This window comes from Chelonoidis abingdonii, chromosome 1 (assembly GCF_003597395.2).
Source record: "Chelonoidis abingdonii isolate Lonesome George chromosome 1, CheloAbing_2.0, whole genome shotgun sequence".
Taxonomy (NCBI): domain Eukaryota; kingdom Metazoa; phylum Chordata; order Testudines; family Testudinidae; genus Chelonoidis; species Chelonoidis abingdonii.
Genome location: NC_133769.1, coordinates 32,044,947 through 32,067,294, shown reverse-complemented (window position 1 = coordinate 32,067,294; position 22,348 = coordinate 32,044,947). Strand labels below are relative to the sequence as shown.

The 22,348-nt window shown below is 43.8% G+C and overlaps 1 protein-coding gene and 1 long non-coding RNA gene across 2 annotated transcripts in view; one reads left to right on the top strand and one right to left on the bottom strand.

Annotated features, from left to right (window-relative positions):
* The window catches only part of LOC142046736 (uncharacterized), a 471,037-nt gene extending 461,036 nt beyond the window's left edge, over positions 1–10,001 (top strand). Inside the window, exon 3 of the long non-coding RNA XR_012655721.1 lies at positions 9,455–10,001. This is a non-coding gene — a long non-coding RNA (uncharacterized LOC142046736). The remainder of the gene's footprint in view (positions 1–9,454) is intronic.
* The window catches only part of CPNE8 (copine 8), a 246,775-nt gene that overhangs the window by 202,059 nt on the left and 22,368 nt on the right, over positions 1–22,348 (bottom strand). Inside the window, 1 exon segment of the mRNA XM_075064967.1 lies at positions 11,936–12,039. Within this exon segment, the coding sequence (XP_074921068.1) occupies positions 11,936–12,039 (104 nt within the window).

Below are 22,348 nucleotides of genomic sequence, written 5' to 3'. Positions count from 1 at the left end.
CAGGATGTGATCCGGTACCCTGACCATCCAGTTTAAATCACGTCTGTTGGGGATGTAAACCAATGCCAGTCATGCTTGCAGAGGCCGGAGGTGGAGCTGGACATGACTGACCACCTATGCACAGTTTGCCATGTGGCCCAGCAACCACAGGCAAGTGAGAGATGTGATGAGCAGGAGATTCTTCACCTGGGATATGAGGTCCAACATGGCCTGAAAATGCACCTCCGAGAGGAAGGCTCTGATTCACATGGAACCGAGAACCACCTCTATGAACTCTGTGTGTTGGACCGGCCTTAAGTTGGATTTTTTCTTGTTTATCAACAGGCCCAGGTTGCGGCAGGTGGAAAGCACCAGATCGAGATTTCTCTGCACTTGATCCCGAGACTTGCTCTTCATGAGCCAGTTGTCAAGATACAGGAAGACCTGGACTCGTCTACACATGAGGTAAGTGACCACTGGTGCCATATATTTTGTAACCACCTTTGGAGTCTATGAGAGGCAAGAGAGAAGTGCCATAAATTGGGAATAGCATTCACCTACCATAATAGAGAGGAAACATCTGTGACCTTGAAATAAGGAGAGAGGCATCCTTCAAAGTCGAGGGCGGCGGACCTGTCTCCCAGATCCAGGGAGGGGGATGATGGAGGCCAAGGAGACCATGCAAAACTTCTACTTTTTGAGAGACCTGTTAAGACGTTGCAGGTCCCCTTTTACTTTTGGAATTAGAAACTAGCAGGAAAACAACCTCTTTCATGTTCCGAGGGACCTCCTCCACTGGCCCTCTTGAATGAGAAGTTGCTTGTGAGAAGGGTCCCTGATGAGGGAGGGGCAGCAGAAAACTGCAGGGTGCAACCATGAGATACCATGTTGGGCACCCAATGCTCCGAGGTGACTTGGGACCAGGCCAAACAGAAGGGACAAAGATGGCTGAGGAAAGAGCAGGGTGGATCCTGAAAGGTGACTAGGGTGCTACTCTCGATTGCACCCACATAACAAGCATTTCTGGCCCCCAGGGTGTTTTGCCAGGTTGGGTTGCACGGGTGAGCGGGAGGAGGAAGAGCAAAAGCAGCTGTCCCTTCTTCTTGCAGATCCCTCATGAGACTGCCACGGTCTAGGTGACCAGAACTACTTTCCCGCAAGCTGCTATGTATGCATGCCCAGCAAGTGAAGGGTGCAGTCTAGGCGAGGGGCTGAACTGGGCTTCTGTGCCAAAGGAATCCCCTTCCAGTGACCACAGTTGGGTCGCTGATGCCTGGGTCTGTTTACTGACCATCACCATCAAAGAAAGATGCCCTGAGCAAGGTGATCAGTGCCGGTATCAAGGGGACCAGGCCGCTGGTGGGGGGAGGAAGGTGCAGAGACAAGACAGGGAGCGCTCCCACGAGGCACGTGACAGATACCTGCACCTAAAGGACAATCAGTGGGAGGGCAAGCAGCGTCGGTCGTACAGACACCAGCATCTTGTTCTAGGTGATCTGCATCAAGATGGTAGCAACCACGAACGTGGTGGCTGAGGATGAACCCCATAGGACCTGATCTGAGACTTCAGCATGGAGATGGAGAGCGCTACTTTGTCGGAGAATCTGTGATGCTCCCCTGCCACCTGAGGAATCTTAGCTGCTGGCTTGCCCTTGTGGTGAGCCTTTGCCGGTACCACAGGCACATGCTACATCAGCAGCGTGGGTGAGACTTGTGCTCTCTTGGCCTTGTAAAGGTGTTGGTGCCACCAGGGTTTTTGGTCCCATGCTGCTCCCAGAAGTCAGTGGTGGAACTTTCACAAGGCTAAGGGCCCCGACTGGGGAGGTGTGAGCACACGGCTGCAGCGTGGCTAGGCAACCTGAAGCAGACGCCTTGCCCGGTGCTGGGGAGCCATGTTTTTTGGTCTTTTTGGGCACCGGCAATGGCGGGCACACTGCACATCAAGGCTGAAGTACTTGGCAAGTCCTTGCGGGGCTGCACGGAGGCCGGACAGAGGACGGACTCCATGAGGAGAGCCCATAGCCGAATGTACACTTCAGTGTTTTGACTAGTTTTTAAATTACAGTGTTAAGATTTCATACATCTAAAAAAATTAAAAGCCATTATAAGGTGTTGGGGGACACTATGCAGGTTTGCCTTCCTAAGTGATAGTACTCGACATGGGTTTCGACTTGCCACCCATCTTGTCCAAGACAACAGACTCTAGAGTCTTGGTAAGTAATGAACAGCTCTTTATTGAAGAAACAATGTTACAAAACACTGAAGGCTCTGCTGATCAGACAGAGTCACGGTGGGGTAACCTCTCCAGCAGATAACTCCAACAAACTACTAAAAAACACACAGCTTATATTTACTAAAGGCTATGTCTACACTACAAAATTATGTTGACCTAGGTAATGTCAGCATACAGCTGTCAGTTATTACATTGCTGTGCACACTACGCTCCTTGTTAGCGTTGCACATCCTCACCAGGAGTGCTTGTATCAATGCAGAATGCAGTGCACCATGGGTAGCTATCCCACCATGCAACTAGCCACCATCCAGTAGTGTGAGTGTTTTAGGACATTTTTGCAATGTTTCATGAGGCCGAAACGAGTCTCACAAGGTTGTCTAGAAACATGTGTTCAACTTCCCACAATGCAGTGTTCTCCATCCTATAATTTCATCTGTATCCTATATTTTTGCCTCTTTTCAAAATCCCCACAAATCCATGCATCCCTCCTCACTGTCCGCCATCTTTGCTGGAAGCTCAGACTCTGCACATCTCTGCACTACTGTCATGAGCACTGCATGCACCAGGTACCTGAACCTGCAGTATTTGCAGAGCTGCAGGAAGAGCTAGGGGGAACATGACGATTCTTTGGAAGCTAGATTGCTCTAGGACATAGAAACAATTTAAGATGGTTGGTGGTATTCATGGAACACCTGCAGATGGTGGAGCGCTGTTTCTGGCCCTGAGAAACAAGCACTGACTGGTGAGATTGCATTGTCATGCAGGTTTGGGATGACAAGCAGTAGCCACAGAATTTTCAGATGCACAAGGCCACATTCTTGGATCTGTGCCAAACTCACCCAGCCCTCCAAACCAAAATGAGAGCTGTGCTGACAGTTGAGAAATGAGTGGTGATTGCACTGTGAAAACTTGCAGTGCGAGATTGCTACCGGTCAGTCGGGAGTCAAGAAATCCACCACAACTGTGATACAAGTGTGCAGGACCATTAATTGCCTCCTGTTACACAGGACTATAACTCTGGGTAATATGCAGGACATACTGGATGGTTTTGCTACAACCGTGTTCCCAAACTGGAGTGGGGTGATAGATGGCACACATATCCCTATTTTAGCACCAGACCGTCTTGCTACAGAGAGCATCAACAGAAAGGGCTACTTTTCTATGCTAATGCAAGTGCCAGTGGAACACTTTACCACAATGAATGCATTTTAAAGAACGCAGAACTGTTCAAAAAGCTGCAAGCAGGGACTTTCTTTCCTGAATGGTGGATTACCATTGAAAATGTTGAAATGCCAAACCAGTGGACATGAGAAACCCAGCATGTGCCTTGCTCCCAGGGCTAATGAAGTCATACACCAGCCACCTCAACAGCACCAAGGAGCACTTCAACTACAGACTCATCGGGTGGAGAATGGCAGTTGAATGTGTCTTTGGTCATCTGAAGAGTTGCACAGTGTTGTCTAATTATGAGATTGGACATCAGTGAAAAAAGTCTCAGTAGTTATGGCTGCCTTCTAGGTCCTACAAAATATCTGTGAAGCAAAGGGGGAAAAATTTCCTCTGAGACAGAGTGGCTGTCTGCTGAATTTGAACAGCCAGATACAGAAGGCTACAAGTAGAACTCAACACCAAGCTATATGGGCTCAGGAAGGCTTTGAAAGAACATTTTAATAGTGAGCCAAAGTAGTGTTACTCCTGGGAGAATTCTGCACCATTGCGTGGGCACAGAATTCATGCTGTCTACAGATTTGCTTCCCTACACAAAAATGACTTCTAAGGGGAAGGAAAAGGAAGCCACAAGAGTGGTCACTCACTCCTCCCGGGCACCTAGAGCAGCCAAAAATCAGCACGGGGGCATTGGGCCTGTATGCTTGGGGAGATGTCACTTGCTGTTGGGGGGCATGGCTAAGTGAGAGAATGAACGAGAGAGAAACTCTGTCCCACTGGCTCACTATTGCGGCATGCTTGGCATGAAGGAGCAGGGCTTCAGGGTATTTGGAGGTCGGTGTGATGCAGGCTCTGTCCCCTCAGGCAGAGCACAAGGTAGCAGCCTGCCTGCTTAGTTGTTCCCATTGTTAGTAAATTGTTCCCATTCTTAGTGAATTACCCCAGGAGGTGTAAGACAGGTGTAAAAGTTTTAATGCTCCTTTATATTTACAATAAAACTCCTTTACACCATTCTGGCAATGAAAGTATGGCCTTATAAATGCTTACGGTGCTTTAATGATTAGAAGTGGTCTAAATTTTCAGACTGAAAACTTTTCCTATCAAAATGTGCTCCACGAACAGTTTACTACTGACCTTTCCAGAAATGGTCAGTAGCGAATATATATTGTGAATTTGATTCCCTAGCTCTCACTTGCTCTTCTGTTACCTATGATGTAATGCTGACCATATAGCCGCATGTATTTGTTTACTAAAAACTATAAATAAAGGGTCAAACCTAGCTGCATTAGTATTAGACAATGGGCATTTGCGAATTTCCTCCAGTGTTCCCTGCTCCATTCTCCATCCATTGTATTGCAGTTGCTTTGCTCTTTTACAGAGCAATAAGAGTCTTTCAGTCAGAGTTGTGTGTGCAGGAATATAACATTGCCAATCGACCTATTAATATTGTCTGAGAATTATGTTATGGATCCTGTAATAAAATGAAGTAACAGGAAATTGGTGGGTGATAGACCTGCTCAGCACCACTTAGCATATACTGTGAATTGAAAGACAAATTATGTTCCAAAAATAAAAAATTTATTCTTCTGTAACATGAAACAGGCAAATAAACATATTGAGAATGTTATAAAAAACTTAAAAAATGAAGGGAACATACTTATGAAGGTAAAAAAGCAGTCATCTCCATTTCAGGTACACATACACCAACCATGTCTTTCATAGATCAGTGTATGTGCAGCTGAGATTGTCTTTAATGTCTCCCAGGGTGAAGTGGTAGGAGTAGAGCAGCAGTCCCGATGCCACATGAAATGTTTTTTTGGGGGAGGTAGGGGGAGGAGTGTTAAAAGGATGTCCAAAACATTGAGTTGTGTCTGGTTTGCAGAGGAAGGTGAGCATGGGATTCTTGGACCTACAGGTCTACCAGAGTCTGCAGCATCTCAGTTTGTTACCCGAGAACCCCCATTGTGTCTTGGTGCATCTCCCTCTCCTTTTCCTGCTTGAATTCCCAGGCCTTTCTCCATGTTGTCCGCAACAATCATCCTCCAGGCCCTGGTCTCATTCTCTGACACAGCTCAGACTTGCAGCATCTCCTGGAACATGTCATCCTGAGTACTTTTCTTTCTCTTCCTTATTTGACACAGATGTTCCACGAGACACCCTCAAGGCCACAATTCCATCAGCTGCAGATACAGCACACAGGTACCACTGTCAGTGTATTCACACCAGAAATCGAAACTTAGGATACTGAACTCACTCTCCTTGATCCCAGAAAGTTGTAAACACTACAGTGTCACTTCTCCTTGGGATTGATACAGCATGGCACCAGTCACAGCACCAGCCATGGCGAGCATGGCCCTCAGGAGTACGAGGGGGGTTGAGAACACAAGGGGAGGGAAAACTCACAGGCATGAGTATGTATCTTGTACAGGGCAATGGAACAGAATACTAGCACTGTTTTCTAAAGGTGGTGGTGATTTCAGTGGTGATTTTAGCAGACCTCACTCCTGAGGGTAACAGAGGCACAAAGAGCACAATGTCCCAGTGCCACCCAGGCCCATATGCTGCTGGCTTGTGTACTGCAATGGTGCCTGCTGAAGTAATTGCTGAGTGGCGTAGGAAAGTGTCCTATCATGCCAGAAGATATAAGGCAGCCCTCCCCAGATGCCTTCGCCAAAGGATTGCAGAATAACTTCATGAAAGTTTCACTGAAATCTCTATGGAGGATACACATAAACTGCTCCGTGTGGTCCCCCTTGCCTAGAAGGGGCTAAAAAGCAGATAGCAACTCTACCTCTCTTGGTTGTTTCACCAGCTCTTCTAGCACAAGCAAAAAAAAGTAAATCAATAGCTTTGTTCTTCTACTTTGGGGGTTCCATCCTTGTAATTTCAAAACAAACTGCATACTTACCAGAGGTTCCGTCCCTGCATCAGGTTCACCCATGCTAGACCCTCAGGACTCACTGGACGGCGGTGGAGTCAAAAACATGTTCTGGCTTGCTGGATCCCCTGATCGCTTGCCCCCATACTACTCCTCTTCCACCTCCTCCCACTCTCTATTTATAACAGAGGCCTATGACTCAGACTCCTCCAAAGTATCCAGTGGGCTCTTAGGGGGTAATCTCTGCTGCTGCTCTTTGTAGAAACAGCTCCACATGAAATGTGGTACATCTGCCGCAGCTCCTTGGCTTTCATACAGCACTGCTACTGATCACTGTTGTAGCCTCTCTTCTGCATACCCCAAGCAATCTGCTCACAGAGGTCAGTGTTTCTACAGCTGGATCGGAGCTGTGGCTGCAAAGCCTCTTCACCCACGAACCCAGGAGTTCCAACACCTCCAGTGTACTCCAGACTAGAGCACATGTGCAGTGTGTAGCCGACGCAGTCAGCTGGGCGGATGCACATAGCAATTGAGAGTTGTTCAGTTTGCTCACAAAGCTGAGAGACCAGAAAAAGGAATTTCAAACATTCATGGGGCTTTACAAGGAGTCGCCACTTGCTGTCCACATGTTCCCCGGGCAGCGGAGCTCACAACAGTGACCTGAGCGGTCACTGTACGGCATTATGGAACAACTCCTGGAAGCTAGTAACAGTCAACATAAGTAACACAGTATTTACACTGACACTGTGTCGACCTAACTAAATTGACTTTGATTCTATGCTGCTCAGGCAGGTGGTATTAAGTCAGAGTAGCAGGGCAGTTATGCTAGAGGGACCAAAATTTAAAGAAGTGTAGAACATCCACTGTCAAGAACATAAGAATGGCTATACTGGGTCAGACCAAAGGTCCATCTATCCAGTATCCTGTCTTTTGACAGCGGACAATGCCATGTGCCCCAGAGGGAACGAACAGAACAGCTAATCATCAAGTGATCCATCCCCTACCGCCCATTCTCAGCTTCTGGCAAACAGAGGTTAGGGACACCATCCCTGCCCATCCTAGCTAACAGCCATTGATGAACTATCATCCATGAATTTAGCTAGGTGGACATAAGCTACTTTGTGCAGGCCTAACTATTTGGCACTCAACAAGACCCATACATCAATAAAATACGAAAAGTCATTACTATCCTGGGTTAGCTGATCCCTTTGATATGATTTAAGACTGTAAGTGATGTTCAGATTCTCATGTAATCGTAGCTTTTCTATGCACAAACTCCAGTTAACAGACTTCAATTATGTAGGAAATGTTCCAAGTGATTTTGACATGCTGACTACTCCTCTGATAAGGTGTTCCTTCTGCACATGCCTGGACCCATTAAGGTCACCCAGCAAACAGTGTGACAGTCCTAGATGGTATTTACTTGCTGTCCATAACCTCTAGCTGAACACTTGTCAGCACAGCCCACATAAGACAGGTGAAGAGATTACCAAAGATGCATGCTAACTATTCAAAATGTTTTTACTGGCAAGTGTAAATGGCTAAAACTAGGAGTTTTCTGGTTTAATAGCAAAGACGTGACAAATGTATGGGAAATTTTACTTATTTTCTTTAGAATTAAATGCCTTTCAGGAAAAAAGTTTATTAGGAATCATGACACATTCAGAAAAATCTTTAGCAACCAAAACTATTTTGCAAACTCTCTCTTTTCATTCTATATCATTTTCACTATTGTCAAAAATTCTATTCTTCTATTTCTCAATCTTATAGCTGTTTATTATAATGACACCTTTATTCATTACCAAGGGATAACCAACATGATTAAATGTCTTCTAAAACCAAGGTACTGCAAACATGATGCCTTAAAATGGAATGATTAAATATGAATCTGATTTAGAGAGTCACAGTAAAAAAAAAAGACCATTAGTTTCACTGTCTAATCTATTTAGACTGAGTTCTTTGGAGCAGAGACCATGTATTTGTTCAGCATCTAGCACATTTGGGGTCCCAATTCCTGATTAGGGCTTCTAGGCAATAATGCAAGACAGTTATTAATAAAAAAAATATTTAATCCTAACCAGTATTGACAATGAACAACTATGCTACACTATAGCTTTAACATATAGATATTATAAAGTAGCATATGATCAATTATTTTATTAACCAACTGTATGGCTAATTCAGATTTAAGCATCACTGAAAGACTGATGACTCACTCTCAGTACTTCATAAGTACATAAGTTTGCATCTGTTGATTTCTCATAATAGGGTCTGCTTCTCTGTCATAGTACTTTAACATAAGCATTCATCTTCTCTTCCATTCCGGACATACACAAGAGTCTTCACCAATATCAACTCTCAAAGGCTTCAAACTTCTTATGAGTAGCATTAATTTCCCACAAGTCACATCCATAAATTGCTATGGAAGAATTAAGTTTTTCACCAACTGAACCTTCATACATTCAAGATGCCATTTTTTTTCAAACTTTTGTAAAGGAGGCCATGACTGGGAAGACCATTCCTACTCTTCTTCTGATTTTTTGGAACAGCATCCACAGTTGGATATGTATAATTCCAGATACCTCAATTCACCTGTTGCCTCTACAACTGGATTATTGATTATAATGTCTGCTTGCATCCTGTTTTTGTTAATCATGTCAATATGCATGCCTTTCACTTTTGCCTCATTCATTCAGGGATAGTCCACATTCCTCAACCTATCCTTGCAACAAAGCCTGTTGCCAACTCTGTCTACCAGGGACACCATCGTAGGAGCTAATCACGTGATATATGCCATCATGTGACAGCAATGCCCCTCTGCCATGTACATTCGTATAGAGACTGTCCGGTTTGGCCAAAGAATAAATGGACACAAATCAGACATCAAGAATTATAACATTCAAAAACCTGTTGGAGAACACTTCAACCTCCTTGGACACTCAATGACAGACCTAAAAGTCGCAACTCTTCAACAACAAAAAAAAAACTTCAAAAAAAATAGACTACACCAAGAAACTGCAGACCTGGAATTAATTTGCAAACTGGACACCATTAAATTAGGCTTGAATAAAGACTGGGAGTGGATGGGTCAATACACAAACTAAAAACTACTTCCCCATGCTAATTTTTCCCCTACTGTTACTTACATCTTCTTGTCAACTGTCTGAAATGGGGCATCCTGGTTATCACTACAAAAGTTTTTTTTCCTCCTGCTGCTAATAGCCTACCTTAATTGATTAGTTGGCACATCAACCCCCATTTTTTCATGTTCTCTGTATATATCTTCCTACCATATTTTCCACTGCATGTATCTGATGTAGTGGGTTTTAGTCCACAAAAGCTTATGCCCAAATAAATTTGTTAGTCTCCAAGGAGCCACAAGTACTCCTCATTCTTATTCCTCAGAAACTGTTTTTACAGGCTACATTTGTTGCATTGCATCGGCTGTTGTAGAAAAGAGCACCATGCCAGAGTATCTGAAGTTGATTAAAAAGGTGTCCACCAATGGAGATCCCAGCTTTTTCTTGTCTGACAAAACATTTCAGGCCTCGTCTTATAGTGAATTTCTATGTGAACACTGAAACGGCTTGGAGGCAGATAAATCAACCCCTGCTAGATCGATCACTACCTGCTAATCTGGTGGGTAGTGTAGACAAGCCAAAGGAAATGGCAGTTTTACTGTTGCCTGTCCCACCTTAATTCTGCCTCCTTGTGCATTTAATTTGTGCACTGAATGAAGTAGAGGTCCTGTGGAACAAAAAATGGTGTGTTACTGTGTAATTAAAAATTAATTTTGCAACCTTATATGTATGCATTTTGATAAAGTGGAACAGACAACTGTAATTTTGGCATTTCCTAACTCATGTGCTTGACTTTGCAAACTAAATCATTTTTAATTTAGTTTCTTAGTATGTAATTTCCTTTTTTTAAATAAAAGGAAAAAAAATTGTGTTCAATTATTATTTTGCATGCTATCAAAAATAGGTATACACATCATTTTTAACCATTTATAACATGACTAAATCTGAATGGAATTTCATAAGGCAAAGAAAAAATATTGCTGTAGGCCTAAGGTTCTCCTTGCTGAACTTCAAAAGGCTACTTACTTAAAATAGTGGAGGTGTTTGTACATCTCATAAAAAAGTCACAAGAAACTTTTAATAGAAAGTGTTAGGGAATCTATAGGGATCACAACCAGCTCCTTCTAGATCAAACGTGTCTTTTATAGAAAACACCTAACATTTCTTACTGTAACAAAAACTAAAATCCAATTAACTTTATAGTGTTTGAAATTATGAGGAAATTTTACTAGTCTTCCACTTCATGAGATCCCTTCTTTTGTTCATACTTGTGCTCGGAGATATAAGAGAAAGAGAGGCCATATTTAGATGAAATTTAAAATCACCTTCTGCATTTTATATATCAGTATCTGCAACAGTTTCTCCAAAGATATTCTGGCATTCACACAGAGTATTATTATTATATTAATCTCATAGACAAATATATTCAGTAGCAACGTCCAGGAAAAGTGATAATATAAAATACTCTGAGTTAGTTTTTAAAGGAATAAGTTAATTTTTCTTGTCTAATACATAATTTCCACATCCAGCCTTTGACTGATCTTCCATGACCTTTCTGCCACCTTCAGTGTAGGTCTAATCATCCTCTGGATCAGTCACGATTCTTTGAAGTCCGCATATGTGCGAGTATGGCACCACTGTGAGCAACACAGAAGCAGCCTGGCCCAATAGATGGTATACTGAATTGGGAATCAAACCTAGGGGACTGACATTTGTCTCTGCTACTAATTCACTATGTGATCTTGGGCAAATTCATTATCTCTCTCCCCCCTTATATTTTGCCATCTATAAAACAGAGATAACAATGCTCATCCACTTTATGAAGTACTATGAGATATACACAGGAAGTTGTTATTATGGATTATTACTGCTATTTCCATGTAGACAGCACCTGGCTTAGTTCACCAAGAATATCAGAAGGCCCAATTCTTCCCCAAGGAATTTGTACCTATAGCTAGCACAAGTAGACATCTTCTTGGATGTGTTTATTCTATAAATGGCTTAACCCTCAGATTATCTGTAGGAGGATAAAAACTACAGAAAAAAATAGGAAGGACAGAAAAAGGCTATTATTTGGAACAATGTCAAATTTCACTTGCTTTTTAAACAATTATCTCCAACTTAAAATGCCAAGCCAGTATTATCAAATGTACACTTGTACCTCTGGGTGGAGTCATGTTTTTTTTTTTATATCAAAATAAACTAAATCTGCAATTAATATGTGATAATTTACACTTGGAATGTTTGCTTCACACCTTGTTCGCAAATATGTCACAAGTACATTTACCATTTCATAACAATTTAATGAATCTTTAAGTTTTTCAAAACTCTAATCTTATAAAAGATTTTATAAAAACAAAGCAATACTTTTAACCACTAGACATCCACTCATTCCTCACATTCACTCTTCACTCTTACCATTTTATATAATTATTCCATTTGGATAAATATAAACTATCACATTCACCCAAATTAATCTACTTGACATTAAAGATGTCACCTCTTCCAAAGTAAACCACTGGCTGCCTTGACAAAACCATCAGTGCATTTTCAGAGTGCTAATGACATTAGAATCAAAAGGTATGTGGATTAACTTACAAATCAAATCGCAGGTTCTCTCTTTCTTCAAAAAAGTAGTCCATGATGAATTTTCTTACAAAATCTGGATTTAAAGTATTGTCAATTACTTCTGTTCTTCCAAACTGTAAAAGAAAAATAATAGCTTATAACAAGCATAAGATCCTTTTATAAGAAGTTAAATATCTGTATCACAGCATATAGATCCAGGAACAGAAACATGCAAGAGACATGAGGCAGGATGCAGCAAGGGTCTCTCCTGGAACAGAGATTTTGCAAACAGAGGATCAGGTCCACATGAAAAACACCAGGAAAGTAAGAAGAGACTGCCAGAAGCCCACTCATTCCAGAATGAACAACTGCATGTGCCCATCCGCAGTCTATAGACTGGAACTTCCAAAGACAGCACTTCTTTCAGTCAAGACATTGAAGCTACAACAAACAACAGTTTCCCCCCCAAACTTAGAAAAACTACTCCCCACCATAAACATTAGTTATATTAACTCTTCCCAATTTGACACACTATAGTCCCTAGAAAGCAAAGAATCATAGCAAGATAGGACTGGAAGGGACCTCAAAAGATCATTTAGTTCATTTTTCCCCACTCCACCCCACTCTCCTGGAGACTGACGTGTTTGTTTAACCTGTTCTTAAAAACGTCCAGTGACAGGAATTGCACAACCTCCCTAAGTAATCTCTTCCAGTGTTTTATTATCCTTATAGTAATAAAGTTTCTCCTAATATCTAACTTAAATCACACTTGCTGCAACTAAACAGATGACTTCTCGTCTTACCCTCAATGGACATGGGAGAAAGTGTATACTCTCCCAGTGCAGTAACTGAGTCTTCGAGATGTGTCCCTATGGATGCTCCATTTTAAGTGCGCTTAGGCATCCTGCACCTTTGATTATAGATTTTTCATAGCAGCATCTATTCTGCCCGCAAATGCATATTATTCAGTCTCATGGTCCATATTGTTATATAGCACAGAGTGGGTGAACTGCCTTCAGTTCCTTCTCTACCACAAAGCTCCATTGCAGAGAACTCCAAAGCAGAAGGGAATGAGGGCAGGTGGCAGAGCACCCACAGGGGGACACATTTCAAAGAACAATAGTTACTGCATGGTGTAAGTAACCATTTCTTCTTCTTCAAGTAGTGTCCCTGTGGGTGCTCCACTCTAGATGACTACCAAGCAAAGTTCCCTTTAAGGAGAAGGGGGCTTTGAAGTCATGTCCAGTACCGAAGAAAATACAGCCGAATCACGAGTTATTGCATAATGCTCACCAAAAGGTATGTATAGGGGCCCAAGGGTCAAGGTGGATTATTGAAGTATTTAGCTGTAGGCCCAATTTGAGAAAGAGATCTATGGCTGCACAAGTTGCCTGTGACGTTAGGTCCAGGAAGTAGCCTTTCAGAAGGTCAACAGGAAAGGAAATGTGAGCAGATGAAGCTGTATGAAGAATGTCAAGCAGCTTCTGATGTGATTCTTTAACCTGCTGAAGAAGGATTTACAAAGAATCTGCAACCATCTTGATAAGGTCCTAGAACTTTTTAAAATAGTCAGCCAGGAATGGTGAAGTAGTATGACCACTTCATCCGGGCATGGAGAAGAGATGCTGGCTAGTGGAGAGATCTGTTCATCAGCCCTAGTTGCTCAAAGGTTTCTTCCTGAGCTTCTGGTCTCTTGGAGAGAGAGGGTGATGAAAAGTTGTCTACCTCTGACAGATGGTGTTCAAGGCCCTAGAGAATTGCCGGTGACAGGCCACCTAGGGATCCCAACTCCCAGCATGGCCAAGGGGGTGGCAAATATGGCATAGGTGGAGGAATATATTAGTGTTTGTACCAGCAAGACGGTGGTTGTGGACATCTCTCATGACTGAGATCATCTTCCTCAGAGACCTATGGAAAAGAGCCTCTATGGGAACGGAGTGGAGAGCCTCAGACAGATATCTGAGAAACGAAGACAAGATCTTCATCAGAAACCTCCTTTTCCAAATCACTGTGAAGTGATGGAGCAGCAGAAGAAACTTAAGGTACAATCATCAGTACCAGCCAGGTGTCCAGGAATCTGGAGATCCTAGGTACAGAGAACCGGTCAGAACTGAGCAATGGTGAGTTAGGTGTCTCGGACACAGCCCGGTCTAGGGGAAAATGAAATTCCTGCAGTACCAAGAGCAGTACTATATCCGTGGCCTGCACCAAAGTGATAATGGCGGAGGGAGTTGACGGTACTATGAATCTCAACCACTCCAAGGGGAAACCTCCAGATGAAGCCCAATTGGACATCTTCGGTACTGAGTGAGAAAAGGTACTACTCTTCTTGCTGCCTTGATACGTTGACAGTACCAAATGACCTCTCAGAGCCTGGGACTTCATAGTCTTTAGGCTTAATCATGCCCTCAGTACCCGAGGAACCAGCAGTCTCGTAAGTACCAGATTGGAGAGCAGTGGGTGCTGAAGGGGCTGGAGTCATTGGAGACAGTGACTTCATTTTGAGGAAGATTCCCTATCTGGAGAACTTGAGGGACCATCTTTGGGAGTCTTATGAGAAGAATCTTGGATATTCCTCTTAGATATCCTTGAGGAGCGCCGTTTGGAGACAGTGGAGGCAACGGACTTATTCAGAGACCAGTCAACAGGGGTTGTTCCCCTGGCTAGGGTCAGAGGCCAAGCACAGTGAGCTCTCCATCATGAGGAGTTGAAGTTTGAGCTTCCTGGTTTTTCTGGCTCTAGATTTTAAATGCCAGACAGAAGTTGCATTTTGGAGAAATGTGAGATTCCCCAAGCAACAGATGCACTGGGATTGCCAGGCACTCACCGGGAATGCCTCCAGGCATGACAAGCTATGTCACCCGGATCGCCTCCTGGCATGACAGGCAATGTTTGAAAGCAGGAAAACCAGGCATGCCTTTCCAGTAAAGTAAAAACTCCCGATAGGGGAGAAACTTAAAAAAAAAAAATCCAAAAACTTTTTAGAAACTACTACTAAAAGCAACTATAACTAACTACTAAAAGGGCTAAGGGGACACAATTGAGTAAAACTCAATGCAGACAACTGCTAAGTTTCTGTCTCAGATGAGTGGCTGAGAAGGAACTGAGGGTAGTTTGCTTGCACAGTGCGCTGTACCAACATACAACACGAGACTGAGTAACACGTGTATGTGGGCCAAATGGACACTTATATGCAGAATCTCTGATCAAAGGAGTCTGGAGTACAAGTGCACCCAGAGAGGAGCACCTATAGGAACACTATTCAAAGAAAAAACTAATCACAGTCCTCTTTATAAGAAACTTCTATATATTTGAAGATTGGTCATGACTCCCCAACCAGACTTCTCATCTGTAGAATAAATATGCCCAGTTCTTTCAACTGTTCCTCTAAGGCAGGGGTTCTCAAAACTTCATTGCACCTCAACCCCCATCTGACAACAAAAATTACCACAACCCTAGAAGGGGGGGACTGAAGCCTGAGCCCTGAGCTGCAGGCGAAGGGGACAAAGCCGAAGTCTGAGACCCACTGCCCCGGGGAGGAGGGGGCCACAAAGCCAAAGTCCAAGCCCAAGGGCTTCAGCTCCAGGCAGAGGGCCTATAACTGAGCCCTGCCGCCCAGCGCTGAAGCCCTTGGGCTTCGGCATGGGCGGTGGGTCTTGGGCTGCGGCTCTGGTCCCCAGCAACTCTAAGCCAGCCCTGGTGACCCCATTAAAATGGGATTGCAACTCACTTTGGGGTCTCAGCCCACAGGTTGAGAACCGCTGCTCTAAGGTCATGTTTTCTAAACCACTTATTTTGTTGCTCCTCTCTGCACTCTCTCCAATTTGGTCACATCTTTTTTTAAAGTGTGGTGTCAAAAACAGGACACAGTACTCCAGCTGAGGCCTCACCACTGCAGAGTAGAGCAAAACAATTACATTCTTTGTCTTACGTACAACACTCCTGCAAATACATCTCAGAATGACATACGACTTTTTTGCAACAATATCACACTGTTGGTTCATGGAAGTTTACAACCCACTATAACCCCCAGATTATTTTTCTGCAATACTACTACCTAGCCAGTTATTCGCCATTTTAATTTTTTCTTCTTTTGGTTCCTAAATATAGTACTTTGCATTTATCTTTACTGAATTTCATCCTATTGATTTTAGATCAATTCTCTAAATTATCAAAGTCATTTTGAATTCTAATCCTGTCCTCTAAAGTGATTGCAACCTCTTCCAGCTTGGAGCCTGTGATAAATAAAGTGGGGGGGACAGCTTCCTTTGATGGACACCCAGCCAACCAGCTGTAAAATCCCTCTTGGTAGATGTTCTTTACTTGCTTTACCTGTAAAGGGTTAAAAAGTCCCCCAGCTAAGGCAAAAAAAAAAAAAAAAAAGTGGGCACCTAACTAAAAGATCCAATGGGAAGGCTAGAACTTTTTAAAATGGAGAAAGAAACTTTCCCTTTCTCTGTTATTCTCTGGGCTGGAGGGACAAAGCAGCCATGGTACAAGTAGCTTAAGCCAGACATGATCATAAATCATCAGATCATACCTCGAACTACTTATCTGAACTCCAAATGTGTAAGTAGATCAGAATGTTTAGCTAGACGCTATTTTTTTTAAGGCTTGTGGATCTCCTCTGTGCTAACCTCTAATGCTTTTGTTTGCTTGTAATCTTTAAGCTGAACCCCAAGAAAGCTATTTTGGGTGCTTGATTTTTGTAATTGTTTCTTTTAAGATCTAGCAAAAAGTGTAAGTTCCAGATGTATTTTTTAAGAATAGGATTGGATTTTTGGAGTCCTAAGAGGTTTGTGCATGTTGTGTGATTAGCTGACAGCCACAGCTAATTTCCTTTGTTTTCGTTCTTAGCTCTACCGTGTATGGCGGGGTGGAAGTGAAAGGGCTTGAGGGTACCCCACAGGGAGGAATTCCAAAGTGCTCCTTCCTGGGTTCAAAGGGTTTTTTTGCATGTGAGTAGTGGCAGCATCTACAAATTCAAGGTCAGAGAAAAGCTGTAACTTTGGGAGTTTAATACAAGCCTGGAGTGGCAAGTATAATTTTTTAAAATCCTTGTGGCCCCCACTTCTGCACTCGGAGTGACAGAGTGGGGATTCAGCCTTGACAGAGCCATCCACAAATTTTATAAGCATACACTTATGGAATGATTTCTTCTCGACAAATCCACAATGGCTCTTTCTTAATCACTTTATCTTCCAGTTTTGAATGAAATGATTTAAGTTTGTTCCAGTATCTTTCCAGGTATTGAAGTTAGACTGAATGGTCTGTATTCCCTGGGTGCTCATTTTTCCCTTTTTTGAACATAGGTAATATGTTTGCACTTCTCCAGTTTTCTGGGACCTCACCAATCCTCAAAAGTTCACAAAAATAATAGCTAATGGGTCAGAGATCAGTTTGGCTAGTTCCTTAAGTATTCTGCAGTGAAGTTCATCAGGTCCCACTGTCTTAAAAATATCTGATTTATCTAAACATTCTTTAACCTATTATTTCACTATTCTGCCAGAGATCCCCTCCCCATTATTAGTTAATATTGTGTTAAACATCTGGTCACACTTAACCTTTTTAGTGACGCCTGAAGCAAATGAGGCATTAATGCACTTCAGCCTTTGCTGTCTCATTCATTTTTTGCTTCTTTCCCTTAAGTAACAGGCCTAACTTACTTTACCTCTCTTTTACTTCTATTGCACTTACAAAACCTCTTCTTATTGCCTTTTATGTCCCTTGCTAAGTGTAACTCATTTGTGCCAAAGCCTTTTGATTTCATCTCTAAACACTTGTGCTATTCTTTTATACTTATCAATCTGTTCTTTGTCCAGGATTCCTTTTAATTGTCATGTTATTATAGAGCTCCTGATGCAGCCCTATGGGTCTCTTGTTATTTTTATCTTTCCTTTGCATCAGGATAGTGTGCTCTTGTGTAATATGGTCTCTTTTAGTAACTGCCATTACTCCTGAATATAGAATACCAAGCAAAAAGTTACACAAAATGCCCATTTCACTGGTAACTTCATCCACTTTCAGACCTGGAGGCCCTGCCATTAGAAACATACGGCTCCATCATTATTCATTTATTTCTTGCCCCTATATTCTTTTGATGCATCCATTAAAAATGAAAAGACTCATTGCTTTCCACCTTTCTGTATAATGGGGCTTTGACTCCCTCCCCATAAGAAGAGCCTGCTCCTCCTTTTAGCTGAAAAAATATAGGTTTACAATAAATTGTATTTGGTTTGGATGCGAAGCTTTTGATTCAGTTTCAAATTTACAATGTTAAGGATATAAAATACAGGTTACAGAACTCATGCTTTTATTTTGTTTCATGCGTTTGCTTTTCTTTAAACACATTATTTTTCAAGATTTGGTAAAAAAATCTGAAACTAACAAGGTAGGTGTGGGAGTGGGAGCATCCACAGGGACATCACTTGAAGTAAAGGGTAAGTTTCTCTGGATGGGTGGCTGGAAGTAAGGTTAGGAAGGTACTAGAATAAGAGAAAAGGATACATAGAGGTAGTGGAACATGGTGTCTAGGAATAGTTGAAGTTACAGACATAGGACGGGGAAAGGGAGAGAGAAATGGTGCTGATTATTGTATTAGTCAGAGCTGTAAACCAGTAATGAGGCAGAAAAGGCCCAAAGGGTCTCAGAGACTTCAAAGAAGAGTACAGCACAGCTCTGAAAAGCCACAAAGAGTCCTGTGGCCCCTTACAGACTAACAGACGTATTGCATGTCATGCATCCGACGAAGTGGGTATTCACCCATGAAAGCTAATCCTCCAATACGTCTGTAAGGCCTGGTCTACACTACGCCATTAAATCGATTTAAACAGCGTTAAATCGATTTAACGCTGCACCCGTCCACACTACACTGCTCTTTAAATCGGAATAGTGTTAGTGTGGACGGAAATCGACATTATTGGCCTCAGGGAGGTATCCCACAGTGCACCACTGACCGCTCTGGACAGCAATCAGAACTCAGAGGCACTGGCCAGGTAAATAGGAAAAGCCCCGCGAACTTTTGAATTCAATTTCCTGTTTGGCCAGCGTGGAGCTCTGATCAGCACAGGTGACCACGCAGAGTCCAAACAATAAAGCCTACCAGTGGCGCATGGAACTGAATTATGATGCCATGGACCTGGTCTGTCTGGTGAGATCTTTGCAACACCGAAGCCACAGGCACTCAATATTAACATGATGCAAAAATACGACCTGTAGTGAAATCACAATGTGCTAGTGTAAAGGTGAGATAGTGTTATTCACTGTGAAAGAGCAGCATTGTTCTGTAAATGTATCTTTTACTATATCTTCCTCTCCCTGTTTTCCTCCCCCATGGCGCTGCACAGTGTCCAGCCTCCCTACCCCATCCCGCAAGCTAGTCAGATAAGGCGGAGGCAGGACGGAAGCGGATGATGTTCTCAGAAATCTGGAAGTCCCGCAGTGAAGGTCTACAATGAGTGGGAGGATGTGCTAGAAATACGGCAAAGAGTGCATGTGGGAACCGAGGGATAGGAGAACGCTCGTGATGAGAGTGGGTGCGCAGGAAGATCAGAGCGTGCGGCAGGAAGATTCGCGGGAGGATGTCACGCTGAGTACTGCTGCTATCCAAACTTGAATCCTCCGAGCATGGTGGATCTTCAGGAAGAGCAGCGGGGTCACAGAGTGCTTTGCTGGCCCGTGTAACCCCTCCACCCTCCCTGTTCTGTCTCCCACCCAGACGTGTAGACGCGTGGGAGGCTTCTGCCCCGCCCATCTCCACCCCTGGACAGTCCAACCTAAAGCGTTCATTCGTTGAAATGTTGCTTAATGGGCCTTTTTCATCCTTCCCTCCAAACCACAGCGGCAGGTACCTTGGATATCTCTGCCTCTTATTAATTCTTTTTAATAATAAATAGGGAGGTGGTTGCTTATAGGGCAATGCTTTAACTAAGAATCATGATTTTCTCTGTACTTCTATTCCTTCAGCAACTATAAGCAAGGAGGTGGGTGCTTACGGATAGTCAATCCAGAGGGGGCTCATCAAGGCGGAACACACCAGCCAGTCCACCGTACCTTGGCTGTGATGAACTCGTTTTCAAGGCTTCTTGTGCGCACCGCTCCTGGTGTCTTCTATCCCTGGTGTCTGGAGTCTGCTACAACAGCGGCAGTGATTTGCTCGCCTCCCCGCCAAATGTCTCCCTTATTAGGATGTGGAGCACAGCACGCGCCATACAAAAGGAATTGGTTTGGTGAGGTCTGTCGTGGTAAGTAATGTCGCGCTCAGCCCTTTAAATGCAAATCACCCATCTGCACTTGCTCCGCTGTTAGTTTAACAGCGCCTGACTGCTCCAGGTGCCTCTGTTTGGCTTCATGAGCCTGGCATCAAGGGGTAGCTTGGTCTCCCCGATAACACAGGCTCTCACATCCTCCCCACTGTTATTTTCTGGTGGGAAGTACCTTGCTGCAGGTTTCAACAGGTGCGCTTGACGCGGCGTCATGAACCCTTCCTGGCCGATCCACGTGGATGTGTGTGAACGCCTTGTGATTCCACCTGCATTGCGACATTTGTAAGTACCCTTTGCGGTTATGTACTGGTGCCCTGTCTCGGGGGGGGGGGGGGGGGGCCAAGTAGGATTGGGTTCCATCTATGGCCCCCACAGTTGGATCCCTTGCAGCAAAGCCTCCTACTTGGACCTGAACGTTTCCCGGTCCATCCTACGTAGCGCACTTACGATTGCTTTGGCTCTTGCATCACAGCGCCCCCCCAGTCCCCCCCCCCCCCCCAGATTTGCCCACTCCAAATTACTCCCTGACTGACTGTGCTGTGTTGGCGTGTGCAAGTTCCAGAGGTACTTCCAACCTCTGGAGGCTCTTCTCTTCGTATTTGGAGTTTCAGGGAGGGAAAAAGTCCCAAGTCAAGATAATGCCCTTATGCTGCGGAAAGTTTCGCAAGCCACTGTGAATTGTCCACACTGCCAAACTATGCGGTCCTCCACCAGTCTGTGCTTGTTTTGCGGCCCCCAAATCGGCGTTCAATGGTAGAACCTGCCCCATGCCCAGCTGAGCTCCAAACGCAGGCGGCCCGTGGTAGGGATTCGAGTCGTTGTCCTCTCGCTCTCGTCGCCGCCCTGCGTGCTATGGCCTCCTCCTTCTGCCTTTGAGTTCATGTTCACTTGGACAGCACGGAATGCGCCGGGTGTTTACACATCCACGATGCGTTACTTGCATCTGAGCGGTTGTCCTGCTGCTGTAGCTATGGCGTGCTCAGTTCACTCAGGGAAAAAAGGCCGACGGGTTGTTCTGCTTTTGCTTTCACACAGGGGAGGGTTAGGGCTGTACCCAGACACCCACGACATGCTATTTTTGCCCCATCAGCGACTGGGCTCTCAACCAGTATTCCAAGGGGGGAGGTGGGGTATGGATAGCTACGGAACAGTTAACCACGTGCACCGCCTCTAGAAATCGACCGCTGCCTTGGACCATGGAATGCCCAATGGACTTTATTAATATCGTTTTAGTTGGAATCGATTTAGCTAATTCGTTATATCCCGTTGTAGATCGGGGCTAAGTCTTAGCGTCCAGGACTCTGTGCTTACAATCCAACTAACACGGCTACCTCTGCATATCTGAAAAGACGTGGCTCAGCCTTCCCACCTATTTGGTGACGGCTTTACCCTAGCATAAGGGAACTAAGCCAATTGAACGGCGCTCTTGGTTCACAAGCCTTGCAACAAATGTGTTCATACTATTAATGGGACTATCAACATTTTATATTTATATTACACTAGAGACCAAGCAATGGACACAGCATTCTTTAAAAGGGCTTCGCTGAAGTGGTGACACCACCTTTTTCACACCAGGAAGCTCTTCCATGATTGAGATTGTTGCAGCTTAAGGGCAGCTCTTCAGTTCTGCTCAAACAGATAGGCATTCCTATCTGGTCACTAGAGCAATGCGATTTGTTTTCTGTTAATGCCTGTAGCTTTAAAATTATTGAGATGTAGATTATCAAATCATTTAAAAATAATTCCTAATCTTGGATAGTATTTCCCCTTATTGCTGTTATTCTGTACCTTTCATCACTAAATTTATATCCGCTCCTGCCAGAAGTCCTTCATTGCAGAGAGTTACACACAAGCACACCATTGTTTTCCCTCGCTTTTATCAACGATATCTCTGCTTTCGACTAGGAGGTTAGACGAATCCTTTCTCTCCTGATGCAGCCTCTCGCTAGAGCGCCCAAATGTCAGTACACATGTAATTGACGCTGACATCTTTCTAGAAATGAATGAGACCACTATTATTTGAGCAGCGGCAAGACAGCTGTAAAGTCTAGTTAACTTTTTCCAGTATCAGAGGGGTAGCGTGATAGTCTGATCTGTCAGCAACCAAGATCCTGTGGCTCATTCATAGACTAACGACATTTTGGCATGAGCTTTCGTGGGTGAAGTGGGTCTTCACCAT